The 21,890-nt window shown below is 35.2% G+C and overlaps 1 protein-coding gene across 4 annotated transcripts in view; it reads right to left on the bottom strand.

The window, feature by feature from the left end:
• Window positions 1-1,385: 1,385 nt before the first annotated feature.
• Window positions 1,386-21,890, bottom strand: part of LOC139134612 (SRSF protein kinase 1-like) — a 53,506-nt gene continuing 33,001 nt past the window's right edge. For 3 of the 4 annotated variants that reach the window (XM_070701536.1, XM_070701538.1, XM_070701537.1), the window contains 5 exons: window positions 20,305-20,384; window positions 12,711-12,818; window positions 12,353-12,422; window positions 11,841-11,933; window positions 1,386-6,099 (listed from right to left, as the gene is read on the bottom strand). In XM_070701536.1, coding sequence (XP_070557637.1) covers window positions 5,906-6,099; window positions 11,841-11,933; window positions 12,353-12,422; window positions 12,711-12,818; window positions 20,305-20,384 — 545 coding nt within the window. In that variant the 3' untranslated portion in view covers window positions 1,386-5,905. Of the gene's footprint in view, window positions 6,100-11,840; window positions 11,934-12,352; window positions 12,423-12,710; window positions 12,819-15,348; window positions 15,522-20,304; window positions 20,385-21,890 lie in introns of those variants that run through there. The other variant, XM_070701540.1, reaches the window with a different exon arrangement.

Here is a 21,890-nt window from a genome sequence, read left to right on the forward strand (position 1 = left end):
AAGTTTTCTAATATCAAATTGGTTAACATTTATAAATAGGTATACCATCCAATTTTCCAACAAAATTTTCAGAACATTCTCTTGAAGACAATTGTTGTGTGAGCTACCTTGTTGAAGCTATCCAATTCATAAAAGAAGTTTTAATTCCTTTGCAACCTTGTGTTATCTGTGGAACATGACACGCATACGTAATGAGAGTACCTGCCAATGTCTTTGCATTTGTTTATGTGTGAATTGTGCTCTGCATGGCAATTAGTGATTTTGAAGTCTCAAATTTTTATTGGATGTGATAGTCAATATGGTTGTCTGACACCGTGATAGGTGATTTTCATGTCAGACATTTTTTCCATTAAATTGGCCAGACTTAACAACATGGTCATCATATAATCATGCAAAGACATTCATGGCCAACAGCTTTGCTAGTTTCAACACTTGTCATATCAAATAAGGTTTTCAGACAGTCTCTTCAACTAAAATACAAAAAAAAATAACATATGTTAAATTACTGCTGTTTTGTGGTTGTCATACCCACTTAGTCACAAAAATGTTGATGTTAATGTTGTGTAAATACCTGCTGGGAAATCATTGTCAGCTCCTTGTACAGTCTACTAGTCCCTATCGCCGATGTGTTTAATTATGTAATCGACAGAATTGTCTGTTATCAAAGTAAACAAGCAAAGAAATTTCAATGTTTTAATTTCAATCTCTTCACACTTTCATACAAAGATAATGAGCTATGTCTGCTGTCACAGCATTATGTTGGAGATGATCATAACTACCTACTTCATTCATACGTAACTTTTGACACAAATAATGAAATCTTAAAATTCTAAAAGTTTCAAAACCAATCTTCACATCACATCAGGCCAAATCACCAACAAAGTTGTAAAAACAGGTGATTTTTTCTTCTAATTTCTTGTGACATTTGTACTGTTGTAGGTGTGAGGATTTAGTGAAGTAACAAAGGTATACGTGAATTTGTGTCAAATATTCATTGAGAACACAACACTGCTCATGCTTAATTCCCTGTGAACAGGTTTACAGTCACCATTTGATAAGGTGATAAAATGGTGAAAGGGTTTAAAGTCAATCAGAAAATCACTGCTGGTTCAAACATCTAATCTAGTAGATATGAAATACTATTAATGCATAGTTTGTAGCATAAACACTTTTTGTCAATTTTTTAATGGATATGAAATGCTATCCATGCATAGTTGGCAGCATAAACACTTTTGTCAAATCTTTTACTTGTACAGCCTTGCCAAATACTGTAAGCAGGTTGAACAAAAGTAAATGTTAGGAGACTGCAAATGGAGTTTTTTAAGTCAACAGTGACTATATCTCTTCATGGAGGGTAGAAAATAACAAAGACACAAGACAACATATTATTTTTTGATTAGTTTATTGTTTAACTCATCTGACTGTAGGTATCACATAGTGGAACAGTTGGATTGCTACAATCTGATCTAAATCATTCTTTCGTTAAAACATGCATCTTAAGTCAGTTGGCAATAATATCATACAACGTGAGCCTGAAATATAATCTTAAATTAAACATAATTTTATACGAGTTTTGTTTTTTCAAAAAAAAAAAAGAAGGAAAACTGACTTGCGGAGACAAAAGTTACTTCCTATGAACTAACAAAACAATCTACACAGGTGCTTCAAATCTCTGCTGCAATTCACCATGCATACCATTGCAAGATTTCAGGCTAAACCATTCCCATTTACAACACAGATTAGGGGTAGACAACCCTAGATGTTCTATAATTTTTATTTCTTACTCTTGAATGTGGACGCCATACAAATCGCGGAAAAAATTTCATTTTTTTTCAATTCAATTGATTTTTTTAAAATTTCATTTTCGCCTTTTTTCATTGAGTAAATGTTCAAGATGTGAAGCAACATATTTTGTATTATTATCCTTGTTGTAAAGGTTGTGATGGCTTCACAGAGAAGTTTACGAATTGCACAGCAAAACCTTGAACTATTTTTCCTTTGAAAATCTAAAAAGAGGATTGAGACACATTTCTTAACAAATCTTTTGAAGTGAACATTATCATTTTCCATGGTCAGACATAATTGGAAGGACCATGATTTCATCAGTTTTAAAACACCAAACAATGGGGAATGGCTTACCCTTGACACATCAAGGTTTCAAATCAATCAAGATGCTACACCATGATGACAAAAAGTACAAAAAATATGAATCATCGACTACTGAATGCTACAAAAACCAATGATGTACTAAACAGATGGGTTAGGGTAGCTGTGTTTGGAAACCAGTATGACTTAAAACTGGTGATCATTATCTATAATCTGTTCTATTAACAGCTATAATTGCAAAAAATGCCCATGAAAAACACACAAATAGCAGGATGAAAAATATCTACAATGAGTTGATAGATACAAAGAGGAAGCCAATCAAAGGCTGAAGGGGACAGCTAATTTTAACTTAAAGGGGTTCACTTATAATATTTGTTAAAAACATTTTAAATAAAATTCTGGACGGTGGGGTGCAGGAGGCTATGATAAATAGAAATTTCCCACAGATGTTCACGGCAGGGATTGAAACATCTTCCCAGCAGCATTTATATTATCATGTGACTGAACAGTGAAAAAAAACAGTGCAAGCTGGCAACTACAGAATTTCAACAGCTATGACAACCACACACAAGACAGTATATGCAAATGAGATGCCTTTTAACACAAGATTTTGCGGCAATCTGTTATCAAGCAAAAAACCATTTCCTTGTTAGTTTGAACATATACAACACAGACTGAAAGAAACAGGGAGTTGGAAGAACTTGAGTCTCACTGGGAGGAAGGAAGGATTATACATATGGTACAAAGGACTATAACATATACTAACTTGAGTTTGTAGCTTGTACTATTGAGAAGTATACATGAACATTGATTCACAAACACTGGACATGAACAAATGGCATAATGAAAGAGTTACATAAATTATACACTGGACAATGTAAAAATTTGCTGCAGAGCCAGGAGAAAACACTTTTCCAATGCAGGTAGAATTCACCTCAGAGACAGATTTTCTTCCATCCAAATATCTACAATACTATTGGTGATCTGTTGCCTGTGTGGAATCAGTTTGAGGGCCTTTCAAGTAAATGAAATGTTTTCAGTGAAAAAAAAAACATTCCTCATAGAGTTAACATGGGTGAGTAAGCGCCATTTTGATTTCAAATATCAATACAGTTTCAATACCAAATTTCTCAAATCATAAAATTTGAGCGGTGATGACTGATTTTATTCTTGATTATGAAAGAGACTGCTTTCAGGTTTCCTTGTCAAAGCAAGTTTAGGAGAAAGATTAAAAACTTTTCACATGTTGAAGAATGAACCACACTGCACAGGCTAAGGTCAAAGGAAAACTCAATCATCTCAGGCATGTTAAGATGAACACGTTTCCATCTAATAGGAGAACCCATTGGTTGTACTGGATATCAAAGTGCCATTGGATTGCTCTGATCTGGGGTGTTCTAAGAGGCAATTCTGCGTATGCATTTTGGAGCAATGAAGCATCTGCAGGAATGAATAAGAGGTTGATACAACCTCATTTTCTAAAACATACCTAGCTGACAAAAGACAATGTGAACAAACAATATCCCTATAAAGAGCAAGATATATAAGATATCTCATTGAAATAAAATGATATTATGTCTATCATGCATGTATTAGAAAATAATACATCCTATTACAGCATGACAGCACAACACTGACTGATGCATGTTGTATTTTTTAATTGATTTCCAACAGATGGTATATACTGGAACTGTATTTTCCGCACTGTATCTTTTGACATGAATTGCAATGAACAACTTTGAGGGTCAAGATTGAGAGCAGAAGGTGGCAATATATGTGATAAAGTCCACAGTGCCTATCATAACATGGCACCTAACGCATTCTCTATTGCACTGCCATGTAGACACTTTCATTGAACTATGAAACTTGTGTGGTGACTTGCAACCAATAGACTGTTTCTCCCTACACTTATTACTAAAAAAATTAATATTTGAGTGTCAGATACTAAATTGCCAAAACATTTTACACATAGTTTGGGAAAATTATAACAATATTTTTGGATAGAACAAAAACAACTCAACCATTGCAGAGAACATTGCTCAAAGAATTGAATGTAAATGACTTAAAAAATAAAATAGACTGAAATAAGACATGATAATAGTTGCTCATAACAACGTCTAATCTTTGGTATGAACTCATCACATTATTCACTCATAGTTACCTTACAGAACAACAATCGTTTCATTCTGGAAAGTGTCCAAGGAGCAGTAAGTGTATTAATAGTGAGGGCTTTGAGTAAAAACATACTATTTCCTATTATTGATAACAAGCGATGTCTTGGTATTCTCCAAATGGTTCTTTCATGTTCATACACACTAATTCAACCTCCTACATTCAAGCAGCCAAACTGCTTGTGCACAACATCAAAATGATTACTGTAGACATGTTGTCTTTTGTAACATTTTCATGGGGTAACACTTTCATGGGGTAACACTTTCATGGGTCAGCTTTGACTAGTCAGCAGAACTATGCTAAGTTAAAACGTTTCATTAATCTTTGTCAAAATGTGCTTTTTTTTCTCACATTTGGGTGCGAAACTGGGCCAAACAAAGTAAGTCTCAAGCATGAAGTGCAACCATTTGTGACGAAGACATCACGTGGTAAAGGCAAGTATGTCATTTATTCTAAATTTGAAATATTGTTAGATGAAATTCAAACAATATCGTTGGATGAAATTTAAACAATCTGAAATATCAGTTTCCCATAAATTTCAAAAATATTTATAGTATGGGGGAAAATTGACAAATCTCATCGGTATCTCTCGTACGAAACATCAGACGACTATTTAAATTATAAGTAGGAGGGAAAGGGGAGAAAAAAGCCAGGTACAGTACAAATAAATAAACTTTTGAAAATGTAAAATGATTACACAACAACAAGTAGAAGGATATAACAAACTATCTGTAAACAGCATAATAACAACAATCTGCTAACACACAGAGTCATTATTGTAGTAATCTGTGTTATCATGACATCTCAGATGAAATAGCATTGAGTACTGGAAACAACATCTGTGGTAACTTTTTTACAGAGAATCTTTAGCATCGGATAAAATCAAATATTTCTACTATCTGCATGTGCCTGCAATAATTATTACCCTAAATGGACATATGCCACACTCGGATTTTGCTCTGCTACCTACAATTGCAAAGCAGAATTTCAATTTTGACGGTAATCATAATCTATACATTGTATTGCCATTTCAACATTTTCTTGTCATCTTTCTCTCATTTTTTTTGCTTGTTTTTGTTTGAAAGTGCATTCTGTAGTACTTTACCTTGCCCTAAGTTCAATACCTGATAAGGACTAAAAAATAAATTTGGACAGGAAATATCATGAGTAGAGTAAACACACACACACACACGCATACACACACTGTACAATGTCATATCCTAGCACAGCTCTGGTTTTCAGCAAACATACAGTCCTAAACAAAATGAACACTACTAGAATCTAAAACCCAAAAGTGAATTTCTCCATACAGGGGCTGAGCTTTCCTTTGTCATTCTCCCCCTCAGGGGGAAGTAGTGGAATCAAAACAAGCACACAGTAGGTATACTAGGAATAGTAGAATATCCCACATGGTGTGTGAAAACTATTTTGCAAAGCTGTTGGTGATCTACTAAATTTGAATACAGAGAAAGGAGGGGAACTGTTGTGCAAGACAACCCAACTATGCTAGGGTATAAAAAGATAGTTTCCTTCATAACTTCAAAAATTCACAAATACTTATCAATAGTACCTAACAATATCAGTTGCATATATATATTATTTTTTTGTGTTGTGGTTGGTGTTTTTGTTAGACTTCTACATCTGCTAGCCATGGATGTGAGAGACACTCGGCAGCTGTAGCTCTCCTCTCTGGTGTAGTCTGCAGCATAGGCATGAGAAAGGAGGTGAATTCCTCTGCTTCCAGGTGATTCCATTCGTACTTCTCTACCAGGACATGGTACAAGTCCCACGGCTTCAGTTTGTGGATGTGCCTCAGTTCACCTGTGGGAGAGATCAATTAATGTCAGTTTACAGGGTAAAAATCATACAATTAAAAAAGCTTTCAAGCATGACAAGCTTTCAAGCATAACAAAAATGTTATTTTCATGTGTGCTTGTTACCACAGAATCATTACAACACCAGAAAAAAGCTGGACAAAATACATCTGTATAACATAATATTTTGATGCTAGCATTTTTTTTATGTCTATATTTGATTGTTTATTCTTAGACTTACAAAAGCGTAAGTTTATTTAAGCAATATCCCCAACTGTAGGTAAACACAAGATTTTGGTACAATTCACGACATATATAGCATGACCTTATAAGCAAGTAGTATGTGGAGCAATATTGTACCAAAATCTCATGTATACCCAACTGTGGTGGGGGTTATTGCTATTATATTATATCAAATGGTATGTCTTTGTTGTCTTATTTGGGTATTTTTGTCACTTCACGTCCTAAATGCAGACTATGGATGTCTGAGAGATAGAACGTCAGAAAGTCAGTGCCTGAAACAGAGCATGTTCATAAGTCAGGGTTATGTTGACAACACATGCACACAGTAAGCCTATCAAGCAACACACGCAGACGACAAAAAGTGACAGTGCAAGTATGGCAAAGTGCCAAAAGTACAGTGAGGCATTTCTAAAACAAGGATGAAAAAGTCTACACCTGTGTTTGCAAAATACTAATTATTAAATTAACCATTTATTTATTTATTTATTTTATTTTATTTATTTATTACCCCAAAATTTCCCTGCAAGGTAAATGCCCTTTCCTTTATTGGTTTCTGCATGAACCCTCCTCTATGCTGGTTTAGGGACTTTAGCACTGCTAAAACAGTATTTTAGCATCGGTGAAATGACCTTCGTCCAATCAGAATGATGCATGGTAGCATAATGTAATGTATTATATTTAAATCTATCTCAAATATGCTCACTTGTCAGCCATTACAATTCTTCATACTCATCTTTGTTTGTAGGGATCTTGTGACTGTATACACAAGCAATAATACCTTGACCACATCATATTTTGCACGTATCAGAAATTTGTCCAAAGATGTATTTACATGTTCCTTGTCCTAATTTACACATGCAGGGGATGAGTAAATCCCTGGAGATTTAACATGAATATTTTAGTTACTTGAATAACAAACATTTTCTCTCATCTGAAACAAAAATAAAATAGCGTCAATGACACTGTAGCTCCCATCCTGGACTATTTAGTGTTTGTTCTCTGGTCAGATATTTGAACATGTGTGAAAGGGATAAAGTGCATGAGGTGAAAATACTTAAATGAAATGTACTGGAGACAGTGAAATATGTTTAATGTAAATATTCAGAATATAAAATGGAAAAAATACAGAATTAGATATATCGAATACTGTGATACAACCATTAATTCAACAAGTCATTTACAATGACATAGTCCCCACTTGTAATAGGAGTATTAGTCTTGATGGGGCAGGAAAATGTGGTCATTAAGAAGTATCACTGGAGTGTATATGTTGAGATCTATGGGCACATAGGTCTATGTCGTTGTTCCCAATTTGAAACACATGAGGCATGTCTAAGTTATGGTTCTAAATCAGGAAAAAAGATCAGACCTCTAGCAGTATTGGCCAGCCAAGAAATACATATGCGCATTATAAATGAGGTACAAGATGTGACATCTTAAGGTCTAATATACTATCAAAATTGGAGGGTATAGAACTTGTCGTTACTGAAATATGCATATATATGTATAATCAAGGTCAAAGGTCATCGAGGTCACATGACATTTTTAAAAAAAAAATTATATTGCTAATTAATCCCTATATGCCAAAAAATCAGATCTCTAGCTCTATTCGCTTGCCCAGAATTAGATGTGTACATAATTAATGAGGTAAAGCGTGTGTTGTCATAAGGTCTCCCATCCTACTAAATACAAAGGACATAGCACTTGTGGTTACTTATTTATTGACATAAACATATATTTTAGGTAAAAGGTCATCGAGGTCACATGACATTTGGTCAAAAAATTTCTCTCCAATAGTTATCCCTATATACCAAAAATCAGACATCCAGCTCTATTGGCTCGCTCAGAATGAGATATGCGCATAATTATTGAGGTACAATATGTGGCGTCATAAGGTGTCCAATCATACCAAACATGAAGGGTGTAGCACTTGTGGTTACCGAGTTATGGACAAATATGTATATTTGAGGTCAAAGGTCACCGAGGTCACGTGTGACATTCTGCTATATACCAAAAATCAGACCTCTAGCTCTATTGGCTCGCTCAAAATTAGATATGCGCATAATTAATGAGGTACAATATGTGGCGTCATAAGCTGTCCCATCATACCATACATGAAGGGTGTAGCACTTGTGGTTACTGAGTTATGGACAAATATGTATATTTGAGGTCAAAGGTCACTGAGGTCACGTGACATTTTGTCAAAAAAATTGTATTGCTAAGTTATCCCTATATACCAAAAATCAGACCTCTAGCTCTATTGGCTCACTCAATATTAGATATGTGCATAATTAATGAGGTACAATATGTGGCGTCATAAGGTGTCCCATCATACCATACATGAAGGCTGTAGCACTTGTGGTTACTGAGTTATGGACAAATATGTATATTTGAGGTCAAGGTCACAGAGGTCACGTGACATTTTGTCAAAAAAATTGTACTGCTAAGTTATCCCTATATACCAAAAATCAGACCTCTAGCTCTATTGGCTCGCTCAAAATTAGATATGTGCATAATTAATGAGGAACAATATGTGGTGTCATAAGGTGTCCCATCATACCATACATGAAGGCTGTAGCACTTGTGGTTACTGAGTTATGGACAAATATGTATATTTGAGGTCAAAGGTCACCGAGGTCACGTGACATTTTGTCAAAAAAATTATATTGCTAAGTTATCCCTATATACCAAAAATCAGACCTCTAGCTCTATTGGCTTGCTCAAAATTAGATATGCGCATAATTAATGAGGTACAATATGTGGCGTCATAAGGTGTCCCATCATACCATACATGAAGGTTGTAGCACTTGTGGTTACTGAGTTATGGACAAATATGTATATTTGAGGTCAAAGGTCACCTAGGTCACGTGACATTTTGTCAAAAATTATACTGCTAAAGTTATCACTATATACCAAAAATCAGACCTCTAGCTCTATTGGCTCGCTCAAAATTAGATATGCGCATAATTAATGAGGTACAATATGTGGCGTCATAAGGTGTCCCATCATACCATACATGAAGGTTGTAGCACTTGTGGTTACGGAGTTATGGACAAATATGTATATTTGAGGTCAAAGGTCACTGAGGTCACGAGACACTTTGTCAAAAAATTGTTTTGCTAAGTTATCCCTATATACCAAAATCAGACCTCTAGCTCTATTGGCTCGCTCAAAATTAGATATGCACATAATTAATGAGGTACAATATGTGGCGTCATAAGGTGTCCCATCATACCATACATGAAGGCTGTAGCACTTGTGGTTACTGAGTTATGGACAAATATGTATATTTGAGGTCAAAGGTCACCGAGGTCACGTGACATTTTGTCAAAAAAATTGTACTGCTAAGTTATCCCTATATACCAAAAATCAGACCTCTAGCTCTATTGGCTCGCTCAAAATTAGATATGTGCATAATTAATGAGGTACAATATGTGGCGTCATAAGGTGTCCCATCATACCATATATGAAGGGTGGTAGCACTTGTGGTTACTGAGTTATGGACAAATATGTATATTTGAGGTCAAAGGTCACCGAGGTCACGTGACATTTTGTCAAAAAAATTATACTGCTAAGTTATCCCTATATACCAAAAATCAGACCTCTAGCTCTATTGGCTCGCTCAAAATTAGATATGCGCATAATTAATGAGGTACAATATGTGGCGTCATAAGGTGTCCCATCATACCATACATGAAGGTTGTAGCACTTGTGGTTACTGAGTTATGGACAAATATGTATATTTGAGGTCAAAGGTCACCGAGGTCACGTGACATTTTGTCAAAAATTATACTGCTAAGTTATCCCTATATACCAAAAATCAGACCTCTAGCTCTATTGGCTCGCTCAAAATTAGATATGCGCATAATTAATGAGGTACAATATGTGGCGTCATAAGGTGTCCCATCATACCATACATGAAGGCTGTAGCACTTGTGGTTACTGAGTTATGGACAAATATGTATATTTGAGGTCAAAGGTCACCGAGGTCACGAGACATTTTGTCAAAAAAATTGTTTTGCTAAGTTATCCCTATATACCAAAAATCAGACCTCTAGCTCTATTGGCTCGCTCAAAATTAGATATGCGCATAATTAATGAGGTACAATATGTGGCGTCATAAGGTGTCCCATCATACCATACATGAAGGTTGTAGCACTTGTGGTTACCGAGTTATGGACAAATATGTATATTTGAGGTCAAAGGTCACCGAGGTCACGTGACATTTTGTCAAAAAAAATTGTTTTGCTAAGTTATCCCTATATACCAAAAATCAGACCTCTAGCTCTATTGGCTCGCTCAAAATTAGATATGCGCATAATTAATGAGGTACAATATGTGGCGTCATAAGGTGTCCCATCATACCATACATGAAGACTGTAGCACTTGTTGTTACTGAGTTATGGACAAATATGTATATTTGAGGTCAAAGGTCACCGAGGTCACGTGACATTTTGTCAAAAAAATTGTTTTGCTAAGTTATCCCTATATACCAAAAATCAGACCTCTGCTCTATTGGCTCGCTCAAAATTAGATATGTGCATAATTAATGAGGTACAATATGTGGCGTCATAAGCTGTCCATCATACCATATATGAAGGGTGGTAGCACTTGTGGTTACTGAGTTATGGACAAATATGTATATTTGAGATCAAAGGTCATCAAGGTCACATGACATTTTGTCAAAATATCCGAGATATCTGCGTGAACGGATGGACTCACGGATGGACGAACAGACGGACATGACCCAATCTATAAGCTCACTGGACTTCATCCATGGGGACTAAAAATTGTTCACTGCATCCTTTTTGCAATATGAATACGATGAGAAACTAAATTTTTTTTTTTCGTGGCCTTATACATGGGAGTCTATGGAGATCTGCCTTATACATGGGAGTATGGACGTGTAAACTAAAAATATGCAAATTTCACCACGATTTGCCCAAATTTGGGAAAGGTCACTTCTATGCACTTCCATACCAAGTTTCAAATCAATCGGACTTGTGGTTTCAGAGTAGGAGATTTTTTGACCAAAAATGGGAGAAAATTACAAAAAAATTCATGAAAAATAGCAAGTCCAAGATACTGACCCAAGATGTGCACAATCATTTCATGTCAGCCCAAAGTACTTACATGCTAATTTTTCATGTAATCTGCTCAGTGGTATTGAGTTTTTTCAATTTTGACTGTTTTTACATTTTTCACTTAATTTGCATATTTTTGGCAATGACAACTTCATTTGAACAAAATCTCATCTACAGCCCATCATCCATGTACACACCAAATATTAAGATGAAATGTACAGCGGTTTTGGAGTTTTTGATGTTGACGGACAGACATACAGACATACAGACGTACAGACATACAGACATACAGACATACATACATACAGACATTTCCTAGCCTATAAGAATAGCTTCCATTGCCATATATACATATGGCTATGGGAGCTAACAAAACCAATCGTGCTGTTGCATCGTCAAAATTATTTGATTTAAGACTCACCTCTCTTGGTAAAGAACTCCCTGGAATACTTTCCTGATGATGTAAGTGACCTTGGTACTGGGCCTAACAATTCTATTATATGGGCTATGTGATCTGAAAAAGACACATAAAGTGAAATGGTTTAGGATCACCTGTATCCAGTCATTAAAATGAAAGACTTCTTCTTATTGTAAATAGCTGGAATATCTCCAAATATTGGGCTATTAATCTTTGCTATCACGGCAGTCAATGATTTACAGACCCTGTTTCCATTAGACTTTAGCCAATAATTTATGAGGCTATGTCACTATTTATGTTTCAATCACCACACGTTACTGCATGAGCCTCCAAGTCATGGCGAAAACACAGACTCACTAGATACATCAGTATCTCAGGTGTGATATTTCTGACAATGCATTAATCTGTCACACACATATCAGTATTGTAGACCCCATGCCGGGAAAGCTGGGTTATACCTACAAGGCGCCACCATGTGGTAGATAGTTTAAAGGCTGCAGTTTACCATGACCTACCTTCATCTCTGGAATAGTTTTCACCAGAATGTGGTTCAAAGAGATAATCACCAGTAGCTAGCTCAAATGCCTGAAACACGATATGAGATTGATACAGATTTCAATTTATCTTCAGACTTGTAAAATGAATAAGCACACATGGATTTCCCTCATGGTATTTTCCTGTCTGCTTATTGGCTATGCCATATCAGTTATTATTGCCTACAGTGTATATTACAAATACAATATATCCTATGCTTCGTGTGGAAACTAACAGCTGAATTTTTCCTTCTCTAACCAAGACCGTGAGTGATGATTTCAAAATACACTAGTCGGCTGAACTGACCAAAAGTTTTTTTGAGATGTGTAGACTACTCACCATGCAAGCTGTACTCCATATATCAGCAGGAGTACTGTACCCAGCTCCAAGTATCACCTCCAATGCTCTGTACTGTCTTGTCTGGATGTCTTCTGTAAAATGGTGATGCTGAACACAAAGACAGACAGATCTCATTTAGATTCTCACATTCTTAACCCCTTGACTACCTATGGCGCCGGATATTTCCGGCGCCATATTGAATTACCATATACCTAGAGTGCCGGAAATATCCGGCACAGTTAAATAGGCGTATTTGCTTCGTTTTGTCGCTAAAATCCCTTAGTTTCGGCGCCGGCACGGAGCGCAACTAAGATTGATGTATTCCGAACTGGCCTGAATGTGATTGCGCCCCCGTACGTCCGAGTATGGCCAAAGTCCGGAAGCAAATGTCGTGACCCATGACCTCGACCCTGAAAGGTCAGGCTGATCAGTGAAGCGTCGCACTGATTGTTTACAGTTTTCAGAAGTACGGACGATCGCAAAGATGTTTATGGGGTTTTTTTTTAATGAAATGAAATGTTTATTTATTGAAAACAAATGATTTATATGTAAATATGTTCTATTAACAGCAATATTCGTAAATGAAACTAGAGGAAATACAATTGTTTACTATAAGCCAGTGAAATTTTATAGCAGCCATATTATCAATATGACTGGTCACATGACTGGTCATGTGTTTGGTCATGTGATATGTTGTTCCCTAAAATGTATTTTTAAATATTGTTAATTATTTTTGATAAATCATAACCATTTTAGATGCATGTTCCTGCAAGGAAGACAATAAAGCAGGTGTTTACAAATATAAAATGTGTTGATTTTCAAATACAGAATCATGTCAGATGCTGATGTTTATGGTTCATTTACGCCCCCTTTTGTGAGAAAAATCTTAAATAGGTACATCTATAAATGAAGTAAAGGGTAGTTATTATTACATATATGTAAAGACAATGCCATGAAAATTGCAACTGCATTCAAATTTGCATCATTTAATGGATTCAAAACACGTACTGATGATTCAAATATTCATATTCTTTGCCAACTCTGGTCACATGACGTGTCATGTGATCAGTCACGTGACCTGGAAATACAAAACTTCAGTATGAAAAAGTGGGAAATTTCATGCTGATTCAGAAAATATATGGTTTATTGGTACTTACTTAATGTTTACAATAAGCAGTGTTCATGCAATGACCACACCCAAGATTTTATCAATATTTACATAAGGGGCCTGGTATATAGGAATACATTGGCCTTGGTAGTCAGGGGTTAAGTACAGATTCATGTAGTTTTACACGTAGATACCTTCTTCAGTAGCACTGAGTAAAAAGACCAAGTTTATTGCTTTCAAATATTTCTCCTAAAATTGTGACCTTTGATTTCCTTTTCAAAACCAAACAACATGGAAAATAATCAACTTTTGATAAACAAGCGACCTAGCGGCCGATATAGCTCCGCTGTGTTTATGTAGAGAATAACTATTTTTGACACATGCTGGTGGAGAAGGTGGAAATCTTTGATAGCTCAATGCTATGGCCAGAAAAAAGTGGCTAAAATAAGCTGCAAAAATACACGATTGAAGATTTCATCATACTTTGAATATATCACATTGAATCATCTCTAAGAACATGTCAACCAAAGCTATATGATGAGTAGTTTTTTGAGAATAAAATTTTCTGACAAAAAATGGCAACAATTGCCCCCAAAAATAAAGATTGCAGATTTCATCATAATTTCAAAAGATCAAATTTAGTTCATCTATAGAAACCTGTATACCAAATTTCAAAGCTGTTAGACCAGTACTTTTTGAGAAACACATTTTTTGACCAAAAATGGGAAAAATTACCCCAAAAATTTAAAATTGCAGATTTCATCATTATTTCAATAAATATCATTTAGTTAATCTATAGAAACCTGTATACCAAATTTCAAAGCTATCAGATTAGTAGTTTTGGAAATACACATTTTTGACCAAAATGGCAAAAGTTGCCCCAAAAATACAAAATTACAGATTTCATCAGAAATTCAATATATATTACTTGGCTCATCTGTAGAAACCTGTATACCAAATTTCAAAGCTGTCAGACCAGTACTTTTTGAGAAACACATTTTTTGACCAAAATGGCAAAAATTGCCCCCAAATTACAAAATTGCAGATTTCATCATAATTTCAACAATTATTATTAAAGTGATCTGTAGGAACCTGTATACCAAATTTCAAAACTATCAGATGAGTAGTTTTGGAAATACACATTTTTTGACCAAAAATGGCAAAAATTACCTCAAAAATGCAAATTTGCATATTTCTGCACAATTTGAACAAATCTGAAATAGATCATCCCCAGAGACATATGTACCAAATATCAAAGCTATCTGACTGGTAGTTTTGAAGAAGAAGATTTTTAAAGATTTTTTTACCAAAAATGACAAAAATTGCCTTAAAAATACAAATATGCAAATTTCACCACGATTTGAACAAATCTGACTGAAGTCACCCTAAGTAAACTGCATATCAAATTTCAAAGCAATCGGACAAGTGGTTTCAGAAAAGAAGATTTTTTTACCAAAAACACCAAAAATTGCCCCAAAAATACAAATATGCAAATTTCACCACAATTTGAACAAACTTAAGTGAGGTCACCCCAAGTGAACTGCATATAAAATTTCAAAGCAATTGGACTTGCGGTTTCAGAGGAGAAGGCAATTGTTGACGGACGACGACGGACGACGGACGACGACGACGGACGACGACGGACGACAGACGACGACGGAAAATCAACCTATTTGATAAGCTCCGCGTCGCTGACAGCGGAGCTAAAAATATACAGAAGAGAAAATTGATGTAGTCAGCTCAAGTTTTGATGAATTCACCATTTCACCCACATTTCCCAGCATAGAGATCCTACCCTGCTGTGGGAATAGAACACTGCATAAAATATTGCCAATGGAAGGTTACGATAAAGTGAATGTATATGACTTGTACAGAAAAACACAATCTTACATTAAGACCTGGTCCTATACTCAACAAAAAAAACTGTTTTACTGTGATCTTAAAATGCAACTTACATAAAAAATAGCGTCAATGACACTGTAGCTCCCATCCTGGACTATTTACTGTTTGTTCTCTGGTCAGATATTTGAACATGTGTGAAAGGGATAAAGTGCATGAAGTGAAAATACTTAAATGTAATGTACTGGAGACAGTGAAATATGTTTAATGTAATTATTCAGAATATAAAATGGAAAAAATACAGAATTAGATATATCGAATACTGTGATACAACCATTAACTCAACAAGTCATTTACAATGACATAGTCCCCACTTGTAATAGGAGTATTAGTCTTGATGGGGCAGGAAAATGTGGTCATTAAGAAGTATCACTGGAGTGTATATGTTGAGATCTATGGGCACATAGGTCTATGTCGTTGTTCCCAATTTGAAACACATGAGGCATGTCTAAGTTATGGTTCTAAATCGGGAAAAAAAGATCAGACCTCTAGCAGTATTGGCCAGGCAAGAAATACATATGCGCATTATAAATGAGGTACAAGATGTGACATCTTAAGGTCTAATATACTATCAAAATTGGAGGGTATAGAACTTGTGGTTACTGAAATATGCATATATATGTATAATCAAGGTCAAAGGTCATTGAGGTCACGTGACATTTTTAAAAAAACATTGTATTGCTAATTAATCCCTATATGCCAAAAATCAGACCTCTAGCTCTATTCGCTTGCCCAGAATTAGATGTGTACATAATTAATGAGGTAAAGCGTGTGTTGTCATAAGGTCTCCCATCCTACTAAATACAAAGGACATAGCACTTGTGGTTACTTATTTATTGACATAAACATATATTTTAGGTAAAAGGTCATGGAGGTCACATGACATTTGGTCAAAAAATTTCTCTCCTATAGTTATCCCTATATACCAAAAATCAGACATCCAGCTCTATTGGCTTGCTCAGAATGAGATATGTACATAATTATTGAGGTACAGTATGTGGTGTCATAAGGTGTCCAATCATACCAAATATGAAGGGTGTAGCACTTGTGGTTACTGAGTTATGGACAAATATGTATATTTGAGGTCAAAGGTCACCGAGGTCACGTGACATTTTGTCAAAAAAATTGTATTGCTAAGTTATCCCTATATACCAAAAATCAGACCTCTAGCTCTATTGGCTCGCTCAAAATTAGATATGCACATAATTAATGAGGTACAATATGTGGCGTCATAAGGTGTCCCATCATACCATACATGAAGGCTGTAGCACTTGTGGTTACTGAGTTATGGACAAATATGTATATTTGAGGTCAAAGGTCACCGAGGTCACGTGACATTTTGTCAAAAAAATTGTATTGCTAAGTTATCCCTATATACCAAAAATCAGACCTCTAGCTCTATTGGCTCGCTCAAAATTAGATATGTGCATAATTAATGAGGTACAATATGTGGCGTCATAAGCTGTCCCATCATACCATACATGAAGGCTGTAGCACTTGTGGTTACTGAGTTATGGACAAATATGTATATTTGAGGTCAAAGGTCACCGAGGTCATGTGACATTTTGTCAAAAAAATTGTATTGCTAAGTTATCCCTATATACCAAAAATCAGACCTCTAGCTCTATTGGCTCGCTCAAAATTAGATATGTGCATAATTAATGAGGTACAATATGTGGCGTCATAAGGTGTCCCATCATACCATACATGAAGGCTGTAGCACTTGTGGTTACTGAGTTATGGACAAATATGTATATTTGAGGTCAAAGGTCACCGAGGTCACGTGACATTTTGTCAAAAAAATTGTTTTGCTAAGTTATCCCTATATACCAAAAATCAGACCTCTAGCTCTATTGGCTCGCTCAAAATTAGATATGTGCATAATTAATGAGGTACAATATGTGGCGTCATAAGCTGTCCCATCATACCATATATGAAGGTTGTAGCACTTGTGGTTACTGAGTTATGGACAAATATGTATATTTGAGGTCAAAGGTCACCGAGGTCACATGACATTTTGTCAAAATATCAGAGATATCTGCGTGAACGGATGGACTCACGGATGGACGATAAGACGGACATGACCCAATCTATAAGCTCACTGGACTTCATCGATGAGGACTAAAAATTGTGTCACTGCATCCTTTTTGCAATATGAATACGATGAGAAACTAAATTTTTATTTTTCGTGGCCTTATACATGGGAGTCTATGGAGATCTGCCTTATACATGGGAGTCTATGGACGTGTAAACTAAAAATATGCAAATTTCACCACGATTTGCCCAAATTTGGGAAAGGTCACTCCTATGCACTTCCATACCAAGTTTCAAATCAATCGGACTTGTGGTTTCAGAGAAGGAGATTTTTGACCAAAAATGGGAGAAAATTACAAAAAAATTCATGAAAAATAGCAAGTCCAAGATACTGACCCAAGATGTGCACAATCATTTCATGTCAGCCCAAAGTACTTACATGCTAATTTTTCATGTAATCTGCTCAGTGGTTATTGAGTTTTTTCAATTTGACTGTTTTTACATTTTTTCACTTAATTTGCATATTTTTGGCAATGACAACTTCATTTGAACAAAATCTCATCTACAGCCCCTCATCCATGTACACACCAAATATCAAGATGAAATGTACAGCGGTTTGGAGTTTTTGATGTTGACGGACAGACATACAGACATACAGACATTTCCCTAGCCTATAAGAATAGCTTCCATTGCCATATATACATATGGCTATGGGAGCTAAAAATTATGACTGCTGAAACACACATTTACGTCTGATATCATAGACAATGAGAAATATAATACTGTGTACAAACACCTAAATTAATAAACCTCAATTGGTGTCTATGAAACACTGAGACCAAGATTCAGGGGCCTAAAACAGGGGCTACATAGGCAAAGACAAAGACCACTGTTACACTGTTCAAACACAAAACATGCAATAAATGTTTTCTTTCAGAACATTCACAGTCAGTTGACCACACTGATCTGATAAACTAGTTCTCCTTTATGAAATTAAGTGGCCTGTCACAGACACTTGACAAATCCTATCTGATGTTCTCAACTCAAAATTGACAGGACTTTGTACCTGTCAATTTATATTCATCCTCATACATAACATTTATTTTTTGTTTTCAAATCAAATGATGACTTCAACATGAAAATGCACTTCTACAAAATCAAAGAAGCCTTTTGAAAGTTCACTATGTGTTTCAGAGGATAATGTGTCTGATTCTTTCCTAGTGTTGTCACATGCCATGTTGCTGGGTAACCTTAACTGCTTTTAAACAAACCATAGTGTAAATCTAATTGGCATATAAGGAAGTTTTGTTGATGTTTTCAGACAAAATGCGGTAAAAAACTGAATTTGTAAGGTGGCAGGTTTTCCCAGACTATCGTTGCACAGTATCAAAGTTTCTTCAAACTGCAACAATTTTGTTTGTGGTCCTTACAAAACATTTGTGTCAGTTCAGATGATACTGGGAAATGTTGATAGACTTAGAACTTGACTCTCTAGTTTGAAACAAACTGTTCTCTGATTTGCACAGCAAGGTGAAAATACTGTATTCTTCTGTGTTCTCACGACACCTACACTAAGTAATATACAACATTACAGAGAGAGAAGCCACTTTGTAACACATAAATATGGCATTGAAAGCGTGTTCATTATCAATCCATATAAAGAGAGAAATGAAACTGACATGAAAAGGTTGCCAAATTAGTGATTTAGTTCCACTTTCAATAATTATATACCAAGCACTGGTACTATGTAGCAACCTTACTGACTTATATCCATTTAATTAAGTCCACTACATCTCACAATTAGTGTTTACTAGGCTGTGTTACCCATTGTCAACGCCAGTCAAAAATGCTTATGTCACTCCATCACAGGTAAATTTTGGACTAACTCAACTAGTTTTAGAAGACAAGAAGAACATGGATGGATGTAGAAACGGTTCTAGAGATAGAAACTGAATGAATGGATGATAGGTATCAATTTTTCAGTAGTTTTTCTTCTTAGTACATATTATAGATTTTTTCATATGTACAAAATCCACTGTTTGTATGTTGAATCACATTGTATTTTTATCCTGATTCAGCACTATAGTGCCTTAAGGAATACAGGAGAAAATAAAGAGGCCAGCCTACTTTCCTTACATTGCATTTACAGATCGTCAGTACTTGTAGCTATTTTCCATAAATCTGTATTACTTTTTTATGTCTTCCCTCCATAGTGGTTAGTAATGTGCTTCATTTTTCTGACTGTTATATATAATGTACATCCTTGATAAGACTGCAACAATGCACACTGATAGCGATGAAAACTTTAGCTTGTGGGCTCTACTGAATATGGAATGGATCAGTCAATGAATAAATGAATGAAATATGAACTACTTCAAGGAACTTATCTCTCTACTCAACATAGTTATGGTTGTCACATACAGTTCTAGCACTAGACACTATCAAGAAATGACAACTGTTTCTTACAATTTTCCATAGGGCACTAACATAAATGATTTGCCTCAGTTCCTATTAGTCTTCCTCAAAATAAACAGAACAAGACTGAGTACTTACCACCCAGCATGCATTGCCAAGATCTGCTATTTTAACCTGAAGTGGTGGTGGGTCTGGTGAGGTACATTTGTCTTCTGCTTCTGAACAGAGAAAAATAAAGGGGAAAAAATATAGGCACTTATATTGACATGTTTTATTGGATAAGAGCTTCCCGACATGAATCTCACATTACATGACGTCAACAGCATTAAAAAGGGATACTCTGAAAAAAACATATGGCTGGAAGAAATGGCAGAAATGTGATTTTAATTCGTCATAATAAATGAACTAAGAGTAGAATGGCAATGGGGATTGCATTAAGCCCTGGAGTCATTGCTTTGGGCACACATTTTCAGATTACTTCTTTTTCATTATGGCAAATACAGATTGTTTATGGAATGAGTAAAGGCTTTATGATTGTTTGTGGCATGAGGAAAGGCTTATTGCTTGAGATACCCTGTATTTGAAAACTATCTCTATTTGATATGAAAAATTTACCACTTTTGATTATTACAATTGATTTGAATATTTTTCATATTTAGCTCTAATATCATTGAGTTTACACCAAACTGATGTACATTTGTATTTCTGAAGCCTAAAAAATAGAACACAGATGATAATAAAATAGGTAAGTAGCAGCTTCAACAATTCGACAAAGATATACCACACTTCAAAATTATCTTCATTCTGATGCGTAATATATGGACCAGTGTTTAGACTTCAACAAGCAAAATGAAAAACCCTTAATTTTAACATGAGTTAAACTGAAATATGAAAGAATAATGACTTAGACAGGAGATGTCATGCACTATTTATAATATGAAATATTTACCATACGGCATTACCGTAGAGTGCATAATAATAATAGCCATTGGTTCCAGGCCTGTCAAATGGCATCTGTGTTTCTCTAAATACACATGTACATACCGTCCAATCAATACATACTTTGACAGCTGTCATATTTACATATGTCTTGATGTCATGATTAGATGCTGTTGATAGTTCTAACATTTCACTCTCATTTGACATAATCATCATAAATAATGTGTAACAGATGTATTGAACACCGGTATTTTTACACCATCATGGTCTGGATTTTTTATTTTTTGGCCCTGGCTTTATTCATTGGCCACAGTCACTAATGAATGATCTTATAATAATTATTAATAAATATCAATACCAATAACATTCTCTGGACCAATTTCGGGCAATTGTTGCACATCGAGAGTATCATTACAAACCGGCAAGAATAAGATTTGCAAAATTAACCCCATTTTACATCATTTTGTCTTGTTTTTTTTGAGAGAGTTGCTTGTGGCTTTGTTCATAATTTAGCAGGACAACATGATTTAGTAGTACTTCCAGTTTACAGGAAATTGAAAAATCATACTTTCACCAGAAAGAGCAAGTTTGTATATGATGTCACCAATTATTTTTCAGCTTGTATCTTTCTATTATTGTGTTCAATGAGATAGAGAGAGTTAATCTACTGCTTAACAAACATATGAAATACATTTATATTGACAACAGCATAGAAAATGCAACAATGGTATACACAGATCGATATATACATACATATATACATATGCACATCATATTACATCATA

The sequence above is a fragment of the Ptychodera flava genome, chromosome 6 (genome assembly GCF_041260155.1).
Source record: "Ptychodera flava strain L36383 chromosome 6, AS_Pfla_20210202, whole genome shotgun sequence".
NCBI classification, from domain to species: Eukaryota; Metazoa; Hemichordata; class Enteropneusta; family Ptychoderidae; genus Ptychodera; species Ptychodera flava.